Source organism: Ochlerotatus camptorhynchus, unplaced genomic scaffold (assembly GCF_037179485.1).
Source record: "Ochlerotatus camptorhynchus isolate MF236.1 unplaced genomic scaffold, CSIRO-AGI_Acam_v1.1 ptg000338l, whole genome shotgun sequence".
Taxonomy (NCBI): Eukaryota; Metazoa; Arthropoda; class Insecta; order Diptera; family Culicidae; genus Ochlerotatus; species Ochlerotatus camptorhynchus.
The window spans coordinates 35,805-58,493 of NW_027040826.1; the positions used below are offsets into that span (position 1 = coordinate 35,805).

General features: G+C 38.3%; 1 protein-coding gene across 3 annotated transcripts in view; it reads right to left on the minus strand.

Moving 5' to 3' along the window:
• Nucleotides 1-22,689, minus strand: part of LOC135708881 (protein lozenge) — a 96,759-nt gene that overhangs the window by 14,137 nt on the left and 59,933 nt on the right. For all 3 annotated transcript variants that reach the window (XM_065231053.1, XM_065231052.1, XM_065231051.1), the window contains exons 2-5: nt 11,522-11,671; nt 11,237-11,422; nt 5,054-5,411; nt 4,650-4,799 (exon numbers count right to left, since the gene is read on the minus strand). In XM_065231053.1, coding sequence (XP_065087125.1) covers nt 4,650-4,799; nt 5,054-5,411; nt 11,237-11,422; nt 11,522-11,671 — 844 coding nt within the window. The remainder of the gene's footprint in view (nt 1-4,649; nt 4,800-5,053; nt 5,412-11,236; nt 11,423-11,521; nt 11,672-22,689) is intronic.

The following is a 22,689-nucleotide window of genomic DNA, read 5'->3' on the forward strand; positions in this document are numbered from 1 at the left end:
GTAACAAAAGTGATTTTCAGGAGATAAAAATGACAAAAACGGAAACCTTAATATAATTGGTTCGAAACTATTATTTTCAAAGATGTCTGAACTTGTAAATTTAATTTACTGCTTCAACTTCAATTTCTTTGATGATCTACGAACTTTCCTGAAGTTTTGCGAGCTTCCCTTATGTGTTGCAAATTTCTCTGATGTTCTATCAACATTTCTGAAGTTCTGTAAACTTCTTTGAAATTATGCAAAGTTTTTGATGATCTACGAATTTTCCTGAAGTTCTGCAAATTTATCTGAAGATAGGGTAGAGCACTACTTCGTCGTAATTGTCCATTTCCGTTCTATCGAGCAGAAAACATGCACAAATCAGTAATACGTTTGTACCGATGCGTTAGTTCACAAGCTACAACACAAAGCCTACGCATTTTCCTCTGCTTGTAAAGAAACTAGCAAAAGCGCCTCTTCTTCATCCGACGACGAATCCATTGCTCACGATCGCTACGACGACGCTTCGAAAAAAGTGCCGCTCCGGTGTGGATACCCACGCGAATTTCGCCACCGCGGTTAACGCAATTTATTCGCTACCTCTACTGCGGCGTAAAAAACGCGCCAGTTTGGGAGGACCTTTAACATTTTTTCCTATAATATTTTGTCCTTTCGATCTGTTGTTTATACCAGGCTTGCTGAAACTCCTCAAACTCACTGGAGCTTTTAAAACACTTTTGTCCTGTGAGTTTAGCCAGTCAGCGGCAGGAATATGGAAGAAGTAAACAAAAACTCCTCGAGAGAGAGAGGGAGACTGAACTTCAGCGAGAGGTTGAGTTGACGTGAGGTGCGCTTTTCGAGACTCCGGATGACGTTTTTGTTCGACGCAAGAAGCTCAGAGTTCACCCAGAGTGAGAGTAAGAGCGTGTGATAGAAAACATGGACATGAATGACAGCAAACATCACTCTCATTTTATCGCCCTTCGCTCACAAGCTCTGAAGCTCAGTGGAATGATTTGGCAGTAGGCATTCTATTCCTCAGAAAAATGCTACGCTCGGCTCATTTCAAACTCGCGAATAAGGCTCCAACAAGCCTGGTTTATACTTTATGCATAACATTGATTTTAGTCGTAAAAATGTTAAGGTAAAGTACAGGTCGAACTCGATTATCGGTAATTCAAATCATTTTTTTTTTATCCTCCATCGAATCTTACGGAGAATCGTTTATTATTTTTCTAGAAATTTTCCTAAAACCTACGGAAATGCCCGAATGTATCGGAACCTATCCTAAACGATCTTGGAACTCCTTCACAATTCTGAACGTTCTTGAAATTCATGGAACCACCCTGAAGTTTTTGGAAGTTCCATGAAGTTCTCTAAACTTCTTGAAGGTTCTTGGATTTTTTTCCTCATATTAAGGTACTATCATAAATGGGACTCAAAACTTTTTTGAAAACTACTGGACTATTTTCTTGGAACATCTGAAAATTTATGGATTTTTAAAGTCAATAGAATGGCCTAATGTTAGCAAAATTTTCCTTAAGTTTTCGAAACTTCCCTATAGGTACCTCAATTTTCCGGAAAAAATCTATGCACTTTCCTGAAGTTTTCTGAAGTTTTTTTTAAGTTAATGTAAAGTTCCAGAAATTTTCTCAAAGTTAATGGAACTATCGGGACCTTATCTGATCTTCATATAAAATGACAAAATTTCCGGAAGTTTATGGAACTGACGTGATGTTTTGACTAGCTCTTTAAGATCTTAAAAAAAGCAAAAAATAATAAATTTTAACGTAAGCGTAATTCAAAAACTACAGACTTAGAAACAACTAATTTAACAAGTGACAGAATTCATCTTTGCCATAAAAGATGAGACGTAATCAAACGTGTCATGTAATATTAAGTGCGCCAAGACTCAAAAGTTCGTTGCTCGACGAAAAGTACGTTTGATTGAGCTATATTTCGCACGCTCGTATATGTCACTCTCAGAGCATCTAAATTTACATGATTTTTTCTAAGTGTGTAACAGCAAAAAGTCTCGCGTAATTTAATTTCTTGCGTAATTTTATGCAATATAGTGCGCACATGAAGTATTTCTCACTAATCATTGCAAATAACACGACTTTGCGTAAAATGCTACTTATTCTATCCGAATTTTACGCTGCGCAAGTAATTCTATGCGGCATCACTTACAAAGTTACACGTCTTTCGTGTAAACCTTCTGGACGTGTTCAGTGTACCTGTTAGGAAGCAGAAAAATTAGTCTGCCATTTTTATTGTGAGTATTGGTTGATTTCTAGTTTCATGATCAATCAATCTTCGTTATTTCAATTCTAAAATCTAGTAAATGGATGGTAGTAGTAATGGTTGGTTGGAAATACGTGATAATTCGTTGTTTGTTCTTTTTTTCGTTTTCCACGGTGACAAAAACGGATTACTGTATTTTATGCTGGTCATGCTGTCCAGACCGCTCAGACTGATAGAAGACGCTTCTAGCTTGAATATAGGGCTCTACGCTTGTCTTGACTTACATAATAGTTATAAAAAGATTCTCTACAGAAATTGTTATGGTTACTTAATAGTGGACATTAATTGTGGAATGCTTCTTATATGATCAAACTTTATTAGGGGGGATGGGGCCAAGAAGACCATACGGGGCGAGATGGGCCACCGTTCGTTTGGGCATAATACCTATTAACTCAATCTATTTTTTTTACAAACTTGTTGAAAATGCTTTTAATATGCATCTCCATGAAAACCGTATCAAAATGCAATTACATGTCTAAGATAATAATGGAAATGTAACATTAGCTGAAAATCTCTAGGATATTATAAGATATGCAGTCAAGAAAACAAGCATTGCATTCACTATATTACATTTTACTGATCCGCTGGTTCTACAGCGAGCAATACACGTAACTGTTGCTAAAAGAACTTATGTTTCAATTTCACATGATTCCTGAATGTTATTTTCTAGTGAAAACCTGTCAAATCGTTAACTTTTACTAGGGTGCTCATGTTGCCCCGTATGGTTGTTGATCGGAGCAAAAACTGAAATTTTTCAAACATAATAATTAATTGACTCAATCATATTTTATCCATATTTTGAACATTGTATATTATCAAACATATTCCAAAGCATGAGCATGATCACAGCTATCATACATTTATGAATGTTTTTCATGTGTTATGATGTGTTTTTCTTAGGGGGACCATATTGCCCCTATCTACCCTACTAGTTCTACACACTTATGGCGGTAAGCTCCAACTCGGATTAACTTTTAATACCGTCCCTGTTTGTATGATCTGAAAAATGTTTGCTCAGAGTTATGTTGATTAACTCTGATGTCGACATCAAACCAGCCGGACATTCTTGATCGAGATTTAATCCGAGGATAATACCGGTTGGAGCTTACCACCATTAGAAATACCTAATCTTACACGTGACGGAATCCATTTTTGACATAAAGTATAAGACGTAAACAAACATGTCATTTAAATTAAGTGCTCCGAGACTGAAAAGTTTGAAAGTACTTTGGATTGAGCTGAATTTCGCGTCTATTATGACTCAATTTTATGTCAAAATTGACGCTCGTATAGGTCAGTCTCAGAGCACCTAAATTTTCATCCATTTTCTAAGTGTGTATATATAAGATCTTCTAATTTTGAGTGATATTGGCTTAGATTAATTCCAAAGTCAGCCGAGATGATCTGGTAATAAAATGTAATCCCAACTAAAGCAGACCATCATGAGTACCCAAGTAAAAAAAATCTACAAAAATTCACAATCTAAACTAATAGGAGTAAAATTACACGGTCGTTGAAAATTACACGATGATGGTTTGTAATTTTAAATGACTCGAAAAAGATAGCATGTAAATTTCTGAACACGTGTAAAATTATGCTAAAGGCACGTTAATGTCGTTCAACCTTTTCAGACTGCCTAGCAGAAACCAATATTGTGAACCCTACAAATACGGCAGACTTCAATGGGCTGGCCACTGAAATACATAATTATTTCGTCTCTTTTCAAATCAACGTTTCTGGTACGCACGCACTACGAAAAAGTAATGTAAATTTCGGTTCTTTGAGACCGAAACATGTAAGCGGCCCTTTTGACATAAAAATCAGTTGAAAGTAACGAGACAATCAATTCAATCAAACGTTCCCTTCGTCGAGTTCCAAATATGTTGGTTTGAGAACACCTAATTTGAATGAAATGTTTGTTTACGTTTCATGATTTACGTCCAATATAGATTACGTCTCGTGTAAAAGTAGTTATTTCTTAGTGTGCACTTCAATCGTCGATTTTTCTTAAACCAGCAGGTTCGGGAATCTTTCTCCTACCAGTTGATGTTGTTAGTTTGTGTGAGTGAGCTGGCAGTTTCCACAAATCGTTGATTGAATTAAATGTTTACAAAATCAGATGCGTCGATTAGAATTGTAACACATTTTTTAGTTTATTTTCCGTTCGTCAGTTTCAACGGATTGCAGACCATCATTTATCAAGAGGAATTCTTATCAAACAAGAGCAGTTATTGGAAGATTGTTCAAAATACGAAGGAAACGGCTGCAGTAGGAATAAAATGTTTAAAATATTTTGATTAACCGCAACTGTACTGTAAATTACCATGTAAAAGGTAAACGATTTGAAATACATAGGTCATGCTTACCATCCGACTCAACCTCAGTTCCATAGGAAGTCAGTGGAGATTTATAGTGCGATGATTGCTTTGGTGGAATGTATGCAGCACTCGATGGTGCACTGACATGGCTATTCGAGTCATGACCATAGCTGTGGGGAGCTTCATAGCTTGTGAAACCTAGAATGAAATCATTTGATGCTATAAGAACAATTCCATACTATTTCTTCGGAAGTCGAAGCATATTGCGATAGAGCAGCAAACTGATTAAATAATCCAATCAATTAAGACAAGCGCGGAAATGCACTTTGCAACACCAAATCAGCAAATAACCCGTTCTCTCCCTCCTAGTAGACTTATGCACGCTGATTTGAATCGCTTTGAAATCACAGTATGTACTTGTATGCAGAGATAGGTACTATAGCAACACTTACTTTCGCTTGATGGTCCAGTGTGATGTCCAGACGATGACGACGAGCCCGACGAGGACGAGGAAGCCCCGGAGATCAAACCGGCTGAGCCAGACGATAGCGAGCTACTCAATTTGGCGAACGGATGAGCGGAATGGGAAGCCGGTATCAGATGGGCAGATGTTGTTATCTTTTTGCCCACGTTCGAAACGGCATCCCCACCGGCAGCGATAACTTTTCCAACGCCGCTGACCGCGTAGCCCGATCCCTTGATGAGTTGACCCTTCAGCACCGTTACGCCGCCGGTGATGGCCTTCACTGCCTGGAACAGGGTGTTGAGGATTGACTTTTTCAATCCCCATCCGTCGAAGTGGTTGTCGTCCTGCAATGGAAATATCGAAATCATGACTGTGTTACTATTTTTGTAGAGCAACAACTATTACCATGGTTTGTAAATAATTGCATCAGACTGGGCTATTTCAAAAGGTAGATTGTTTGTTTTCCAATCTCAAATTTGAAGTGATGGTGTCACTTTTATGAACATATATAATTGCAGTGCAAAGATAAAAAAATCCATATACCTTGAATCTGTAGATTTAAGTGAATGTCATCAAACGGTTGAAACATTATTTCAATGTCAGTGTCACGGAATATAAAACGTCTAGGAAGGATGTTGCTGTATTTAGATGGGGGGAAATGTTTATCTCTACGGGAATAAACCAACTTTTATGACAGCAAAGCAACTTTTATATGCTTGTTTGTCTGAGTTTTAAGTTTCTCTTTTTAGATTTTTCGCTTGGATGGCGATGAATCAGCTTTTCACATTAACGGTATGGTTTATATTTTATCCATTATTCAGGTTAAAAAGGAGATGTTCGTCGAGTTAAACATTCGTATTATTGCTACAGAGCTGCTAGAAATCATGTGCTCAATGAAATCACATTAATAAACATTGAGTGTTTCAGATCACACTCACGTTACTCACGAAAATGTCGGTCATATCTTCCGAACTGGAAATATGCATTTTAGAAGGAATTTAATTAAGTAAGAAGAGTCCGATAATTTCGTTCTCCAGTAAAATACGCCACTTATCGTCTTAAGTTTGATTTCACTCGTTGTGATAACAGCATGATTCACGAAAAAACAAAAACAAATGCTTCCGTGAGCTGCACTTTACGGAAATACGCGTTAAATTATTAGAGAAGCAGTTCCGTATACTCCGTTCGACAGCGAGAAGCCAGAAAACGCTTCTTTCGTAGCCCAAAACTCCATGAGAAGAAAAGAACAGCAACAGGAAAAGGCTGTTATCAAGATCTATGCAGCGCCGCTCACCAGACCCGTTTATTTATTTTTTTAAATCAATCGCTGTGCTTTCTCAAATTCTGAAAGCTTGTGTTAATCACTCGAATTTACAAACCAAGTAACAATGATTTGAACATTGAAACAACCAGCCGATACACATTCATATCTGTTCAGTATTGTATCTGGTTGGATGTGCACTGCACATTGTGCAGCCTGTGATGTCTGAGTTTCAGCACGGCTTCGTGAAAAAACGTACGACTCTTTTGAAACTCATGTCCTGCGTTAACATGTTCATAAACATAATCGAAAAATGGCTACAAGTGGAAGCTATGTAAGTTGACTGTTCAAAAGCTTCCGAAAATCTATCGGTACACAAATCATTCGTGAATGCTCATGGTGTAAAATCGAATGCGTTTGTGATTCTATCCGGGTGCACAGAGAAGTCATCTTGGTCCATTATTCGGTAATTCGTTAATGATCTATACCTCGGATCTTTCGGAGTACCAGCATTTCACCACAGAAGGCTTAAAAGCTGATTGCACTTCGTAAATAACTTTTGAAGCACAGCAGAAATCATATGGAAAAGCGCGGAGCTATAGATAGAGATTCTAGAAATGCTAATGTTTACAAATTTTCCGCATCTTCCGGAGGACCAGCAAGTGGCCATGGGAGGCCTAAATTACTGATTGTACATCGTTAATTATCTTTGAACCAAAGTAGAATACGTTTTGAAAATATTGTGGAACTTTGAAATGAGTTTTATGAATTTATCAGTTTTACAGATGTACCGAAAATTTCCAAAGGATCAGCATGTGGCCATGGTAGGTTCAAATGCTGGTTGTAATTCGTAAATATCTTTTTGAAGCGCAGCAGAAAACATTTTGAAAAAATCGTGGAGCTATAGAACGAGCACAGACAAACAGACGTAACTCTTTGAAAAACTTGTTCTTGAAAACATAGTATCTCAAAACATAGCACCTCAGTAACGACATCTATCTGGCTTCTCGCGGAAAACAAGCTTGCTCGCTAACTCGAAAACAATATTGCATAAAATTTCTATAGAATATATAGAAACGTCAAAGTGATCCGATGCCAGCGCTGCGGCGAGTAGTTCGCGGAACTGATCATATTCAAATCAACCGTTAAATGCATGAACGAAGATACACAATGAAGAGTTACGTCTGTTTGTCTGTGGAACGAGCATCATAGCAACTATGCAAGTATGCAACATAGCCGAACAACAGTAAATAATTTTTTAATTACAACAACAAATATTTATGAGAAACATTGTTTGAGAGCTCTTCTTACTTTTCCTGCGAGGCGACTTATGCTTTCTGTCATGCTCTCAACTCCCGTGTTTCTTCCAATTGTTCTTCTAAAGGATTTTCCATTAAGCTTTTCTTAGGGGAAATGGCTCTAATGTTGGCCTATGGATCTAAGATTGGGCCCATCGCTAAAAGTCTGGTATTTATCAATTTTATCTAGATGAACGCGTCATTAGGACGGTACTAATAGATATTTTTGGTCGCTAATGAAATTTTAGTCTATTGCTGAATTTATGTATGGGCCGAAATTAGGGACATTTAGGCCCCATTACATACATTTCCCCTATCTTTAAAGTTTAATAAAACAAACTGTGTGTAAGATATTGACGGTTGGTAATCATCGACCTGTAGCGCTCTCCGTTGACGGTAATGGCCTCGCCAGCGTCGTTTTCGAAGAACTACGGACCGATAATGTCTCCGGTCCAAAATTCACACCAAACGGTGACTTTCTGGGGATACATTGCCACTTGGTGGACCTCGTGTGGATTGACCTTGTCCCAAATTCGACAATTCTACTTGTTCACATACCCGTTCATCCAGAAATCAGCGAACACACGGCGCTGTCTATGATCGTTAAGCGTGAGCTCCTGGGTCTATTGGATCTTGTATGGGTTCGGACCCACGTCTCGACGCAGAATTCGCCAAGTTGAAGCCTGCGAGAGGCCCAGTTCTTGTGCCGTGGGTTCTCCTACAGCAGCGATATTCTTGGCAGACCTTGCGTTCCGTTCACGTACGTGAGCGTTCACCAAACCAGTTTCCTCGAATTTGTTCACCACATTGTGAATATTCCTATCGGAAGGATGATTATTGCGACCGTAAAATGCGCACAGCGCTCGGAACGTTGCTCGCAAAGAACTTACTTTGATAAAACAATTTTGTCATTTGTGTGCGAGTTTGAACACGGTCCGGTTGGTAAACTAGCTGGGTAAAGTGCTGATAATGTGTTCGCCGCGAGTTTTGGTGGTTATTCGGTGGCCGACGTTGCCGTGAATCAGCGAGTTTACGGCTTGCAAAAGTGCTCATCTGCTTGTCTCTCACTAGTGTCGAAGATTGTGTGAAAGCTGAAGGATGCCTCGCTGGATACGCCCAAGACTGGACGGGAGGTAGTTGGTGGCCGTGAACGGTTTCTGGGGAAAGCACTAGACGCGAACTTCCTACCAGATGACCATGGGAATGCAGGAAGTATTACAACAAAGGTAATTGGTATTAGATATTGTTTGCAAACAGTGACAGATAGCTGACATGAAGCTCAAGTGGAGGTGCCGGGCAAAGGTGTTATATCTTAGACAAATGGTAAGTTACAAATTCGCTGTTGTCGTTGTCGTAGGCGCCTTCGTATTCGCCGTCGTAGTCGCCGTAGGCAGTACCGTAAGTATATTTAAAATTAACCGTCAACCGCTTTTCTGCTGCTCATTACATACCAAGTGAAATCTGAGAACGTATCTTCTATTTCATTTGAATAGCTTGTTTAACCAGGGCTTAAACAATCGTCACGTCGGTCATAGCTTGTTATGATTGCCTCAACCATGCGTAAAGAGCAAATTGAAACATTGAACGTCGCGTGAAAGTGGAACTTAATGAAGGCCTAAGTACTCTTTCGTAGCTTTTAGTTTTAGAATTTGAAATATTTTCGGATGCAGTGGCTTGCTTACTTAGCAGAAAATCGCGGTCCCAGGTCCTTTCATATTAAAAATGTATGGTAAGATCGCTTGTTTATCGTGTATTTTGTAAAACTTTTCGTTGTCGTCGGTGCCGGGTTTGAATGGATATAAAAACTTGAGTAAAGGTATAATGTGATATGAGGGGCTCGGTGACCTTAGAGCAACCTTTTTTGATTACTGAGCAGCCCATCCACATTCAAGATTCGTCAATTCAGCTTATCGTTTACGAAAACGAACCCTGCTGCAAACCCAACCGTATTACCCAATATACCAGTAATTCCTCATGGAAGTGCAGAGATGTTCTCGGCTTCCATCAAAGCGAGTGTAACGTCAACACATTCCTACCCCTTCCTTTCTTGACCTGTGTTCGGGCGCGATCGACACGATTGTTCGGTGCTGTTTTGGCCGGATTTTACATCCTGCCATTACGGAAAAAAGGACATGGAGTGGTATGCCGCCAACAACGTGCATAAGGTTCCCGAGGACAAGAACCCTCCCAACACGCCAGAGTTCCGCCCAATCGAAAAAATATTGGATCATCGTCTGAAGAAGACCCTACAAACTGTTGGAAGCGAGAAGTAGTTTATGGCAACCTGAAGTTCTGCGGCGAACAAGGTGGCTGTACATAATCTGATGGAAGGAGTTAAACGAAAAGCCCGGCAATTCGGATTTGGTCAATTGGATGCTTATCTGAATATTTTTCTGTATTGTTTTTTTTCCTTGATTTGTTTTCCGTCGATCTTGTTTTCCGTGCTGAGCACCAATGCTACCGACGACAGGAAGGCAGCTCCCACACCTGGACCCTACCTATCGACCCATCAACTCATGAACCGGGAACCAACGGCTTTACTTCCCTTCCGAAGGAAGGCGTGACCAGAGATGTTATGCCTCAGAACATCCCGGCGGCACCGACTGGGATTGAACCCATGCCTGCTGGGGTGAGAGGTAATCACGCTTGCCACTACACGATTTTTTTTCTGTATTGTATACTAATTGAACTTAAAAAAGAAAAATATTTTGATTTATATTGAATTTTGGTTCCCTTAATCCTAATCATTTGCTTAAATCCATGTGCGAAATGTATTTTCAGAAGAAATTACAAAAACAAAAAACGTTCTTAAGATGCATAGTGGCACCCAAATGTAGACAATTTCTTTAAGATAAAAACTGTAAAAACTGTAAAACTGTAAATTTCACAGCAAACCATTGATTCCTTATCGTTGAAAAGTTGTTACCCAAAATTTTCAAATTATTTCAAATAACTGAAACTTAGTTTAATGAAAAATGCCATTTTTAAGTTTGTGACAACATTCGTTCCAACCCTATGACTATTTGTTTGAATGCTTATATTGAATTGTATTGAACGCCACTTAAATAACATTGACATTTACGCAGTAAAATTAACAATTTTGTTATGTGAAACTTGTTAAAGCAATTATTGGAGCCTCATGATGAAATAATGCTATCAATATTTCACATGATATTCATCACCGAAATTTTCTACGTGACAACTAAAAACGCAACCCAAAATGATAAATTCCACCCCGGTGAACAATTTGCCCTCAGATTACGATACAGAAAAAAAAAAACTAACCCGTTTCATCGTTATGCCATCAGTGTAGCTCCAATTACCATTTAGTTCTGATTTTGGTATCCTTAGCCATGCCATCTCAAGATTGATGATTCTTTTCCCCTCGAATTAAGAAATCTGATTATAAGAAATGGATAGCGAGGTAGTGCATGAAGAGTGACTTATCACGTCGTGATAATGATTAAGCCATTACAGCTCCACCGAACTTTAAAGCTTAATTTAGCTTATCACTAGGATTGCAATACGGTCGTACGTGATATTGATGCCAGCTGTGCAATGTAGAATAGGTGTAGGTTCTAGGGATGGTGTTATGAAATGTGCAACTTACGTGAGGCTTTTCGTACGAGTGAGGTTTTTCGTACGAGTGAGGCTTATCATACGAGTGAGGCTTTTCGTACGAGTGTCCTCCACTAGAGCCCCCGCTCGACGAGTGCATTGCTATGCTAGAAGATGCCGTCCCGGCGCTGCTAGCTGCTAGCGAGGCCGACGCTCGTCCTATTCCCGATAGAAGTGTCTGAAAGGTGCGAATGGTGATTTTTCAGAGGTGCACTGTCGATGGATTGTAGGTGGAGTGATTGTAAATTCGTGATGTGAGAAATGCAATTATACGTACGTTTTTAAGACCGGAAACGAGACTGAAACCGGAACGTTTGGCTCGCGTGACATCAGATCGATCAATGTCCTCGGTGGATGCATTATCTGCAGAATCGATTGGTATTGAAAGAACCAGCAGCGGCAGTGCGACAAGTATCAGAAGTGTTATCTGTGGAAGAAAAAGATTGATATTGTTAGAAAGTTGGTCACATGATTAAACGTTAAGACAGGTTACATCTTGCAATGCTATAATTTTGAGCTAATACCTTTTTTTCAGATTTCAAATGCATCACTTTGAGACTCTTTCTGCACAGGAATGATATTAAAATACCAGGAGGCCTTCAAATAAAATAGAAAATCATACTCAACAGTGGCCAGCAAACGATCAGATGATTAAAAAAGTTTTACACAAAAATTACCAACAGCGATACCAATTCCCTTCGATTCAACTGCGCATACGGTATAGATGAAATGAAAATGACAAGTGATGGAAGGGAAACTTGTATTTTCAAATCACCAATATTTCCACTGCTAAGTTGTTGTGCCTGTTCAACCAAAAATTGAAAAGAAAAACTCCATCAGAAAAAGTTTTACAGCATTCCCTCGATATAAGCGGTGGGTGTTACCGTAAACTCACCGCTATTTTTTGGTGTTCCTTCAACCAGAAATTAGTCTCAATTAGTTGTAGGACAGCCGCGAAATAGCGGTGGGTGACTGCATATATGGAGGGAATGCTGTAGTTCATTTTCAATGGAGTGAATTTAGCTTTTAGCGTGCTGCACATAACACAATTCTGAATAATACTGGTGATGTCAACATCCATGCGAAGAAATTTGTGTTTCTTTTGGAAATATTTGAAACATTTCATGAAAGGTCTCATAACTTGACTCGATCTATAATGTAAGCATATATGAAGCGTTTTTTGTGTGTGCTGATTTATTTCCTTTTGATTCCGTCATAATTGCTTATTTTTTGTCAGATACGCGTATTTCGTCTACTACTTGCAGACTTCATCAGTGCCAAGCACTCAACACCAAGTAATAGACGAAATATGCGTATCTGTCAAAAGATACCCAAGTAACATTGCAGGTTTTAGTGAGGTTTAAAGCACTCTACAAGTCTAAATTATGGTCTACAGTACCCTCATAAAACCCAAATTGTTACTTGGATAAACAACTGTAACGGAATTAGAAGGAAAAGCTCTCTTCGTCTCCGTAATTTTCACAACAATCATCAATACAACTTGGGGTCCCGCTCTTGTGCGATCATATGTATATGTTTCATCAAGAATTTTTCACATCTCCAGAAGCTTCAAGGTTAGTATCGGTTCAGTTGATGGCTGTAAAATCTCGTGTAGCTCCTTGTGAAAAAATGACGTCCATCACTCACTCGCCTTGAATATGATATTGGATAACCTTCAGAAGAATGTTCTTGACAACATCGAAGTCAATTGCCCTCCTTTTTCTGATCAGATTTCACGAGCGTACTACACTGGCTTGCAGATGAACCATCGTCATGGAAGACCTTCGTAGCCAACCGGGTCGTCGAAAGGTAACAACTTCTCAAGGTGCTTCCTAGAATTATGTCTCAACACATGATAGCCCAGCTGACCACATTTCACGCGGCTTGGACCCCACCCTATCAGCACACTTGTCACTGAGTAGTTGGGGTTACTTTTATGTGACTTATTTCAGTCATAATCAAGTTGCAGCAACTTATTATGATGGATGTGTGTTGCTTGGGCGAGTATCTTGTCACGTATCAATTGTGGTGGCAGGCTCCAGATTGGCTGCGGAAATTTAGCCAAAACTGACCAAAATCATCAACGTCTTGGAGAAGCCATCCTGTTCGAATTAGCAGTAGTCTCCCACGTCATCTTGCATCAAGATTGTTGGTTTGAGGCACCGTTTGAAGGCTACGAGTCATTTTACAAGGTTTTGAGAGTTTTTGGAATCTGTAATCGTTTCATCGCTAATTGTAAACGCACGCCATAAAATCAGACACACATGTCAGGTCCACTATCAGTAGCAAAGCTAAGATTCACTGTAAGGCAAGTTATTCGTCATATAAAACTTGTATCCTTCTCGGAAGAGTTTTGGTACCTATCCCAAGATGTGCAAATCACCAAGCGATCTCCTCTGCGTGTACTAAATCCATTCATACGAGCGGACAAACAAATCATTCGTGTTGATGGTCGACTTGGAAATGCGACGATCCCTTACAACAGAAAGCACCCAGTAGCAAAAGCTACTGCCAAAGAATCATTGCCTGGTGGAGTTAATCTTTCGCGATACGCATCAGCTATGCACGCTGGTCCTTCTCAACTACTCGCTACTGTCCGCATGAAGTTCTTGGATTAAAATGTATATTTTTCGCTGGCGCAGTAAGTTTCACGATAACGCAACTATTAAAACTAAAAATGTCAGTGAAAATAACTCCCAACAGGCAAGGTTGCAAAGACTCATTTCAGCTAAAATAATGTTTTTCGGAATAATAAAACCAAAAGATGGTATGATGGCATGTTTTACTTGTAACTTACAAGAAGAGGTTACAAAGTATGCGGTGGAAACATAAAACCTGTAAATTTTGCTTTCTATGAGTCACAATCAGCGATTTGCTGATCGCTGAGTGAGTGAGTGAGTGAGTGAGTGAGTTTGTGAAAAATCGCTGATTGTGACTCTCATGAAGTGAAATAAACAGGTTTAATATGTCAAACACATTCTTTGCAACCTCTTCTTGTATCCTACCAATTCAAAATTTGATCATGGCATCTAATTATTTCATAATTTAGAAAAACATTGTTTTAGCTGAAATGAGTCTTTGCAACCTTGCCAACAGGTTCCTTGGCTGCGCCACTGAAGTTTGCAGTTTTCAGGTTCAATATAAAATAAAAAAATAATAACAATAAAAATTAACAATTGATTTTATGTCAAATATTTTACTAGAATTCTTTCAGAAGATAATCGATCTTCAAAATGTGCTTAACACTTCTTTTATCATTCAGTTTTTGGGCCAGATCTTTAAACACGAAGTTGAAAAGTAACAATTTTTCTCCACGAATGAATTTTGGCTCAAATGTTGTTGAAAATTCTTCTGAAATGTGTAGCCTCTTCACAAATTTCTTCCATGAAGTATATACCACATTTTCTGGAGTGCCCCAACCCCAACATTCTCATCTGAACCCACTCCTTTTTTGTTTTGTACGTAAGCGACATTTCTACATAGGGGAAATGGATGTAATGAGGGCCTAAATGACCCTAATTTGGGCCCATACATAAATTCAGCAATCGACTAAATATATCCATTAGAACTATCCCATGTCATAATCTAGATAAAATTGATAAATATCAGATTTTTAGCAATGGGCCCAATCTTAGATCCATGGAGCGGTGCCAGTGGTGTAGTATTAAGCGTGATCACCTCTCACCCCAGCAGACCTGGGTTCAATCTTAGTCGGCTCCGCCGGGATGTTCTGAGGCATAACATCTCTGATCACGCCTTCATTCGGAAGGGAAGTAAAGCCGTTGGTCCCCGGTTCATGAGTTGATGGGTCGATAGGTAGGGTCCAGGTGTGGGAGCTGCCTCCCTTGCATCGGTAACATTGGTGCTCAGCACGGAAAACAAGATCGACGGAAAAAAATCAAGGAGGAAAAAAAATCTTAGATCCATAGGCCAATATTAGAGCCATTTCCCTTATTCCATTTTATATTAAAAAATTTCAACTGGATCGACGCCTGCCCAGCTACTTACAGCCATTCAGAATTCAACCTTCATTGCATAGTCCAATTTTTCGAAGTACTAACAATTTACCCGTTGTCTACAAAAGCATGAAGAAGGCTTCAAAATGCTTCTCCTTAAAGTGAAACATTACTTCTCGTTCACTGCTTTCTTCTTACTGTTTCCCATTTCTACCGTTCATTCTTCATGCCATGGAATCCCAAAGAATTTCTGAACCATGCTATGTTTAGGTATGTGCAGAGGAAGTGCTTATAACTTTACTGGCAAAAGTGGTTATTTTACCATGTAGAATGGTGTCCCGTGATTGATGCAGGTGAATGGCTCAGGTAGTGTAACTAAGCATTATTATTGAATTAGGTTGCAACGTAAAGCAGTTTGCGGTATGTGGTGCTTTGGTGTAAGTGATATGTTGAATGCATTACTGTGGAATTCCATTCTTGATTAATTGAACTCTTACTGTGATAAATTCTGACTATCATTTTGCTCGCATTAAACTCTGATTATGTTTGTCTGGTTGTTGTAGCAACATTGTGGATCAATCCTATCCTTGACATACACATTTCTATCAATGTTAGTATCAAAAGCAATACCGTGTTGATATGGAACATGATGCCAACTGAAATTTAATTTATTTGGCAATACTATTTCTGAGAATCCCATATTCATATCTAAAGTAATAGCAAATAGCAGTAGGGCTTTTGATCTAATTTCCGTCCTACTAAGCACAACCCGTGCTTTACCTCCCTTTGCTGAACGAGTTAAAACAAAAAATGTAATATGTCTATCAAATATGACTTGCAAATTTATTCACCTTTCCATACGTACCGTTGGATTTGATAAAGAGTCACAAATTGTTGAGATATTGTCTAAAATCTAACACTGATTCTTGATTCTAAATTCGTTCTACGAGTTTCAATTCCGTCGTAACGCATTGAAACGCCATTAGATTTTCTTCGTCCTACGGATAAACGTAGAAAAAGGGGATTAGCTAGGAGCGCTTCTTTTGTTTTGAGAACAATGAGCGTAAATATTCATGCAATGCGCTCTAACAGGATTTATGTTGTAGCTAATGAGCTAGCGCATCGGAACAAACCTATTATTGATTTGTGCACGTTGAAATCATTGATATTATTGATCTTTTCTGATCGATAGAACGGAAATGGGCGATTACGACGAAGTAGCGCTCTACCCTAGCTAAAATCAATTAAAATTTTCTCCAGCATCCCCTGAAAATAAGCTTTTTTTTGTTTTACTTCTTGGAACGTCACGAAACAGTTCAACTTATAAGATTCTCAACAACGACCATCTATATCCCGATGACAACGAGCTGTGGGTCTGCGTGCCTCTGTTAAACAGCGCAGCCACTTATAAAGAACTCATCCGAAATTTGCATCCTTGAAGAATTACATACTCTACGGAGCGTAAAATCGGAACAGGAGTCTCTTGAAACACTAAAGAAAGTCGTGCTAGAATAAATGGAATTTATTGCTTTTGCACTGGATTTGTAGTTTACGGGAAGAAGAGAAAACCGTTCCGGTTCGATTGAAGAATTTAAATGAGAGGAACAACTTAAAGACGTTAATGCTAATCACGCAGTTTGTTAAAGGAACAGAGCAAGTTTTATTTCCATCATTGGCCTGCCGAAATGCTTTAGATTACCTCGGATGGCACGTGTTATTTCGGGTCACGTTCAATCTATGTATTTGCAAAATTAGCACTGAAGAAACTTCAGTTCGGCACCGCAAGCATGAAAAGAACCGGTATCATGTAAGCCAGGTTTATTTATCATGCAACTAGAGAACGTTATAAGTTTCTTGACTGTAAGATTTAGCTAGAAAATCTTAGGTTTCAAAGCGTGAGCAACGCAAAGCAGTGGTCAAGAAAGCTGCTCTTATAATACAACTGATAATGTAATGTGTCACAATGACATCTGAATAGTAGGCAATCAGTTAAAACTAGTGGGTCATTCCATCTCAAGTGACTAATGAATTTGCAGGACCTATCTCCCGTCATAAGAGTTTTCTCATGGAAGTCACCAGAGATGTGTCAAAAACATGATAAGTCATTTCTTTGGAAGTTTTTGTTTTCATCATTATCGAGAATGTTTAAGGAAATTCAACGGTTACTATAGAGTAACGAATGGTGTGCACAATTGACCTAAAAACAATTATTATAAATTAACAATATGGTCCACTCTTCTATTATTCATTTTATTCTATTATTATTGACAGCTTAATATCAACAAGGCTATCGAAAACAGCTCACTATTGAGTAAAATTTTACTCAGTGTTGTGAAAAATTAGACTATATATTATTCATTATGGCGCACAACATCATGCACTACTTTTTCCAATGACTGCATATGAACGAATACTCCACAGTTCAGTTCGCAACACGCAACTTTATCGTTTTTGTGCTGATGTATATTGTGAATATAGACTCATTCTGGCAAACCAATAGCAGCATATGAGAGAAAGTTTGCTCTATCAGATGGTATACACACCAACAAATTATGAATTTTAATGGTGATGTAAATATCCATGCATACTATAATTGAAGCATGTAAACTTCCTTTTTACGTAAACTAGCAACTTGCAAGAAATATTGCTTTCAAAGATGGATGGTTGCATACAATATTTAGAATATTTCATGAAATGACTCATAAATTTACACGATCTGTAATGTGAATTTGTATGGTATGTGACGCTCCATTTACGTGCATCATAGTTCCGAAATTTACGCTACTTTTTTGAACTGTCTAGTAAGTTGGTGTGAGCGTGTTATACACAGTTCGAAAAAGTATTGTAAATTTCTGGCTCTATGATGCACATAAATGGAGCGGCACATATCATACAAGTTCACAATACAGATCGTGTAAATTTATGAGTCATTTAATGAAATATTCTTAGTATTGTATGCAACCATCCATCTTTGTAAGCAATATTTTTTGCAAGTTGCTGGTTTACGTGAAAAGGAAGTTTACATGCTTCAATTTTAGCATGCATGGATATTTACATCACCATTAAAATTCATAATTTTTTAGTGTGTAGTTCGTGGAACAGTCGACGTTTAAATGCATTGTTTACGTCTGGCTTACATGCCTTTTTCACATGTTGCTCAAAAACGTTCTCGTGAACTCACATCTGTGTACACGGCCACTGAGCATAACTCAGACAGAGAATCACTTCTACTCAGTTGTTTGAGAAATTTCTTAAAAACTGCTCGTACTCAGCCTAGGGGCAGTGCCGGCGCCGGTGGTGTAGTGGTAAGCGTGACTGCTTTCTCACCCCAATGGGTCTGGTTTCAATCCCAGCCGAGGTCAGTGGTATTTTTCTAAGGCATAAAAATCTCTGGTCACGTCTACCTTCGGAAGGGAAGTAAAGCCGTTGGTCCCGGCCCATGTGTGTTTGAATGGGTTGCGATATCCTACGCAGGTGTGAAAGCCACCTTCTTGCACATTCGATTGCGGTCAATGGATGACAATCGATGTCCTTCGGTGATTGGCACTAGATTGCGGAACAGAGACCGACGTTAAATAAAGAAATGATGAAGAAGAAGAAGTCTAGGGCCAGATCACTTGAGGTGCATTTGCACTCCCTTTTGTAGAACGTTATAATACAATCATAACGAAAGCTTATGGTATTTTGGGCTTCATTAAGAGGCTTAGCTATAATTTTCAAGACCCATACACTATTAAATTATTATATATTACATACGTAAGACCTATGCTGGTATAATGTAACCTAGTATGGAATCCGTACATTTCCGTACACGAAGAACGCATAGAATCCGTCCATAAACAATTCTTTTTATATGGCCTTCCCAAATTGAATTGGGCCTCATTTCCTCTTCCATCATATGAAGCACTCTGCATGCTCATCAACTTACAAACACTCAAAGAACGCCGCAAATTTGCAATGCTTTTCTTCATCAATGACATTATTTCACATCGCATAGAATCATCAGAAATACTTTCACAATTAAACTTCTACACACACACTTAAGCTTATACACAACCTGTCGACATCTAAAAACACGAAGATAATTCTCGGATAAATCACACAGAATAAATTACGCAAGAAATGGCCCCGCCAATCGAATGACGCGACAGTATAATCTACACTGTGAAGTCATTAACATCATTTTGTCAAAAGTTAATATCTTCTTTTGACAAAGTTACCGACTAAAACATAATAGAAATAATGCATAGTATGTAAGTAAAACATTGTTATCATTGTATGTTGTGTGCTTTTGCTTGACAAAATAAAAAAATTAAAAGAAAAACTCTATGTTTTGAGATACTATGTTTTAAAGAAAAACTTTTTCAAAGAGTTACGTCTGTTTGTCTGTGGTTGAACAACAAGCAATGGCATCGATTCCTCTGATTTGAACATGAAAAACATAGATTTTTTCTCCGCTATACGGTAGGTAGCGATCATCTGAGTGGGATCCACGGCCAGCGTTTTCACAAAGGTACACACTTAGAAAATAATACCGAACTCGGTTTAATTTTCTATCGAACCTCTTCGGTTACCAACGAGAAACCGAATAAATGGTTTAAAAACTTTTTTTTCAGGCGAATTTATCGAATCAGACCCGAATTTCGGTAAAATAGTTTAAATTTGACGGATAGAAGCTTAGACTGAACCGAAAGGTACGGTAATGTATCGACATTTACGAATTCGCTACGTGAAAACCGAGAAACTCAGTAAACCAACCCGAATATTCGCTAAAACGTGTTAAACGTCAAACGCTTAAACGTCAAACGTTCCACTTGCGCTTAACTTCGCGACGGAAATTTTAACCGAAAACTCGGTTCTCTAAGCTGAGTCTAAAATTAGACAGCCATTTTTTCGCACGTGTGCTCGTCGGACTTGTGCAAAACTTTAGTAAAAATGGAAAAGGTTCTGGAGCAGCTGTAACAGGAGGATGCACGTTTGATTGAAATCTTTTGTAAGTATTTGAAACTTACGGTATAATTTTATTTGCAGGTATCTTGTGCTGTAGTTTGTTTCTCTTGCCGTGAAAATATACAAGGTTATGTCTCTGGCTTGCAAAGGCATTTTAAATTTGAATAAGAATTACTTCCAACTCAGTGATATTTTTATGACTGTCTTTTTCCACGCTGTTACTCGCTTTACGGAAGTTTTTATTCGCCAAAACAAATTAAATAAATATATATCATACATTTCTCTGACAAAACAGGTTTTATTTTTAAAAAAAAGTCGAAGCAACGTATCCTTAATCAAAATTAAAGGCAGGATTTGAAGTGAAAACCGAGCGCTGCCCAAGAGAACCCAATTCCGTAATTACCACAGGTGGGTCGGTTTGTTTGACAGCGTTCGGTAATTCTTGAGTAAGCCGATGTTTGGTTATTTCTGCTTAAATTTAATTTTCGTCAATCGAGATTTTCGGTAACTTTGACAGGTTGTAGGTATCAAAAAGAACTAACGACAGCTCGGTTATTCCTCTTTGAACCGAACAGGCTACCGAGAGTTCAGCAGATAAAAACTCGGTTGAAATCAAACCGAGTTCGGTAATATTTTCTAAGTGTGTAGCAATTTCGTCCATTGATGGATTTTTGCAGCTAGCTGCAAAACAGATTCTACCAGTCAGCATTATTTTTAACGACATCTCCGGTTGTTTACTTAAAAATTAGGTAACGCAGAAGCGAACGAACTTCTCACAATAACTGCTATAGAATAACAGGCTATAGCATGACCCGCACAAAAAAAAAAACACACGCACACACAGGCAGCTGGAGTCGACAGCTAAGAAAGTACTGATGATTTTATGTTCTCGTCTGACAGAGATGAACAAAATAAGAACAAGCCGCGTGCCGGATGCGAAGACTTTTTGAGACTTGTACCGTACGTTGGGTAGGCCTGCTCTAAAAAATCATAAATGGAGTAGGATTTGACAAAGTACACGAAAAGTTCGTGACCCTATTGCATTAATTCTAAAAAAACACTATTTTATGGTGAATTTCGTTGTACGTAAACTTCTCACAGTATCTAGGCACAAACAAGTTAGTGTTTATGACCATTATCATGAGATATATAATGATGCGTTGTTGCAAAACTTCTCAAAATCTGACAGTTGGTTTTCGAAACTTTGCCCCAACAGTCGGCAAAAATTCGTTTAAACACTCGTCCAACAAAATGTTGGAAAATTATGAACTGAAAATCAATCAAAGCCATGTAAAAGTAAGTTGTAAAACGTTAATTCATGTATGGAACTAGTTTGATTCCAAATGCTTTATATTTTAACGAGGGTACATTCCAACTCCACCATGCTTCCAACCAGAGCCGTTCAATATTGTTCACTGTACGTTTGTTCATTCCATGCACAGTAGACTGATGCAAAATTAGAAATTTTCGCTCCACAGTGCTCAAACGGTTACAAATCGGGTCCTTATTAGTCACTCAATATTTTAAAAAAATTGGGTAAGAAACTGACTTGGCACAAACCATTTGAAGTTTATATGGAAAGTACTATGGAAAACCCAACTTTTTGTACATAGTCTTCTAGACTATTTCGATATTGCACTATTCAAAAGTCATATTGCTATTCATACGGTAAATTTTCTCAGCTACAACTTTGTTAAAAATAGTTTTTCACCCAAACGTCAATTTAAAAAGTATTTGATTGTTTAAGTGATTGATAATCTTATGGCATGATAAATCAGCTGTTTTGTGGACAACAGTGTATTATTTACGGACTGAATTTTGGGATGCTAATCGGGACCAAATAAAGAACCGTTTATGCACTGTGGAGTGAAAATGCTGCATTTTAAATCAGTCTAATTCACAGTCGAATCAGTCGATTCTCAAAAAAAGAAGCTACTACCCAGTAGGGAAGCATCCGTAGATTGTGGGCTTCTTTTTAAGCTTTGACCGGTTACATACGTTCCGTAACAAGAGCAATAGAATGCTTGATTACAATTGGAATGAACGAATGATGATGTATATGTAGTGGACAGGGTAAACCTAATCCTATGCTCTCGACAATGGAATCAAGAGTTCAAGTAATTTAAATTACGTTTTTCAGACTATTCAATGGGCTGGGGCATGTGGCATGCGGCAAGTCTTCCAATAACCATTCTATACTCTGGTTTCATTACATTCACTGATGATATTTTGAAGACTGTATAAGCTAAAGATATTATTTAATTGCAATCGTTTTCTATTGTTAATGGTTGAGTGTTGTTACAACAAAGTTTTGGTTACATGTATTTTTTTTTAGCAAACCTTACAGAAAATGTATCGCTTCAAATAACATTTGCAAAATACCAATTTTTTCAAAATACTGCCACAGAAATCAACGCAACCAAATAATTTCACTTTCTAACGAGACCCAGATGCAGCCGTAATAATAATTTATAAATAACTACAGCTTCAGCGAATTCGCCATCATCATCAGTCAAAAAGAGAGTTATGCAACACAGCG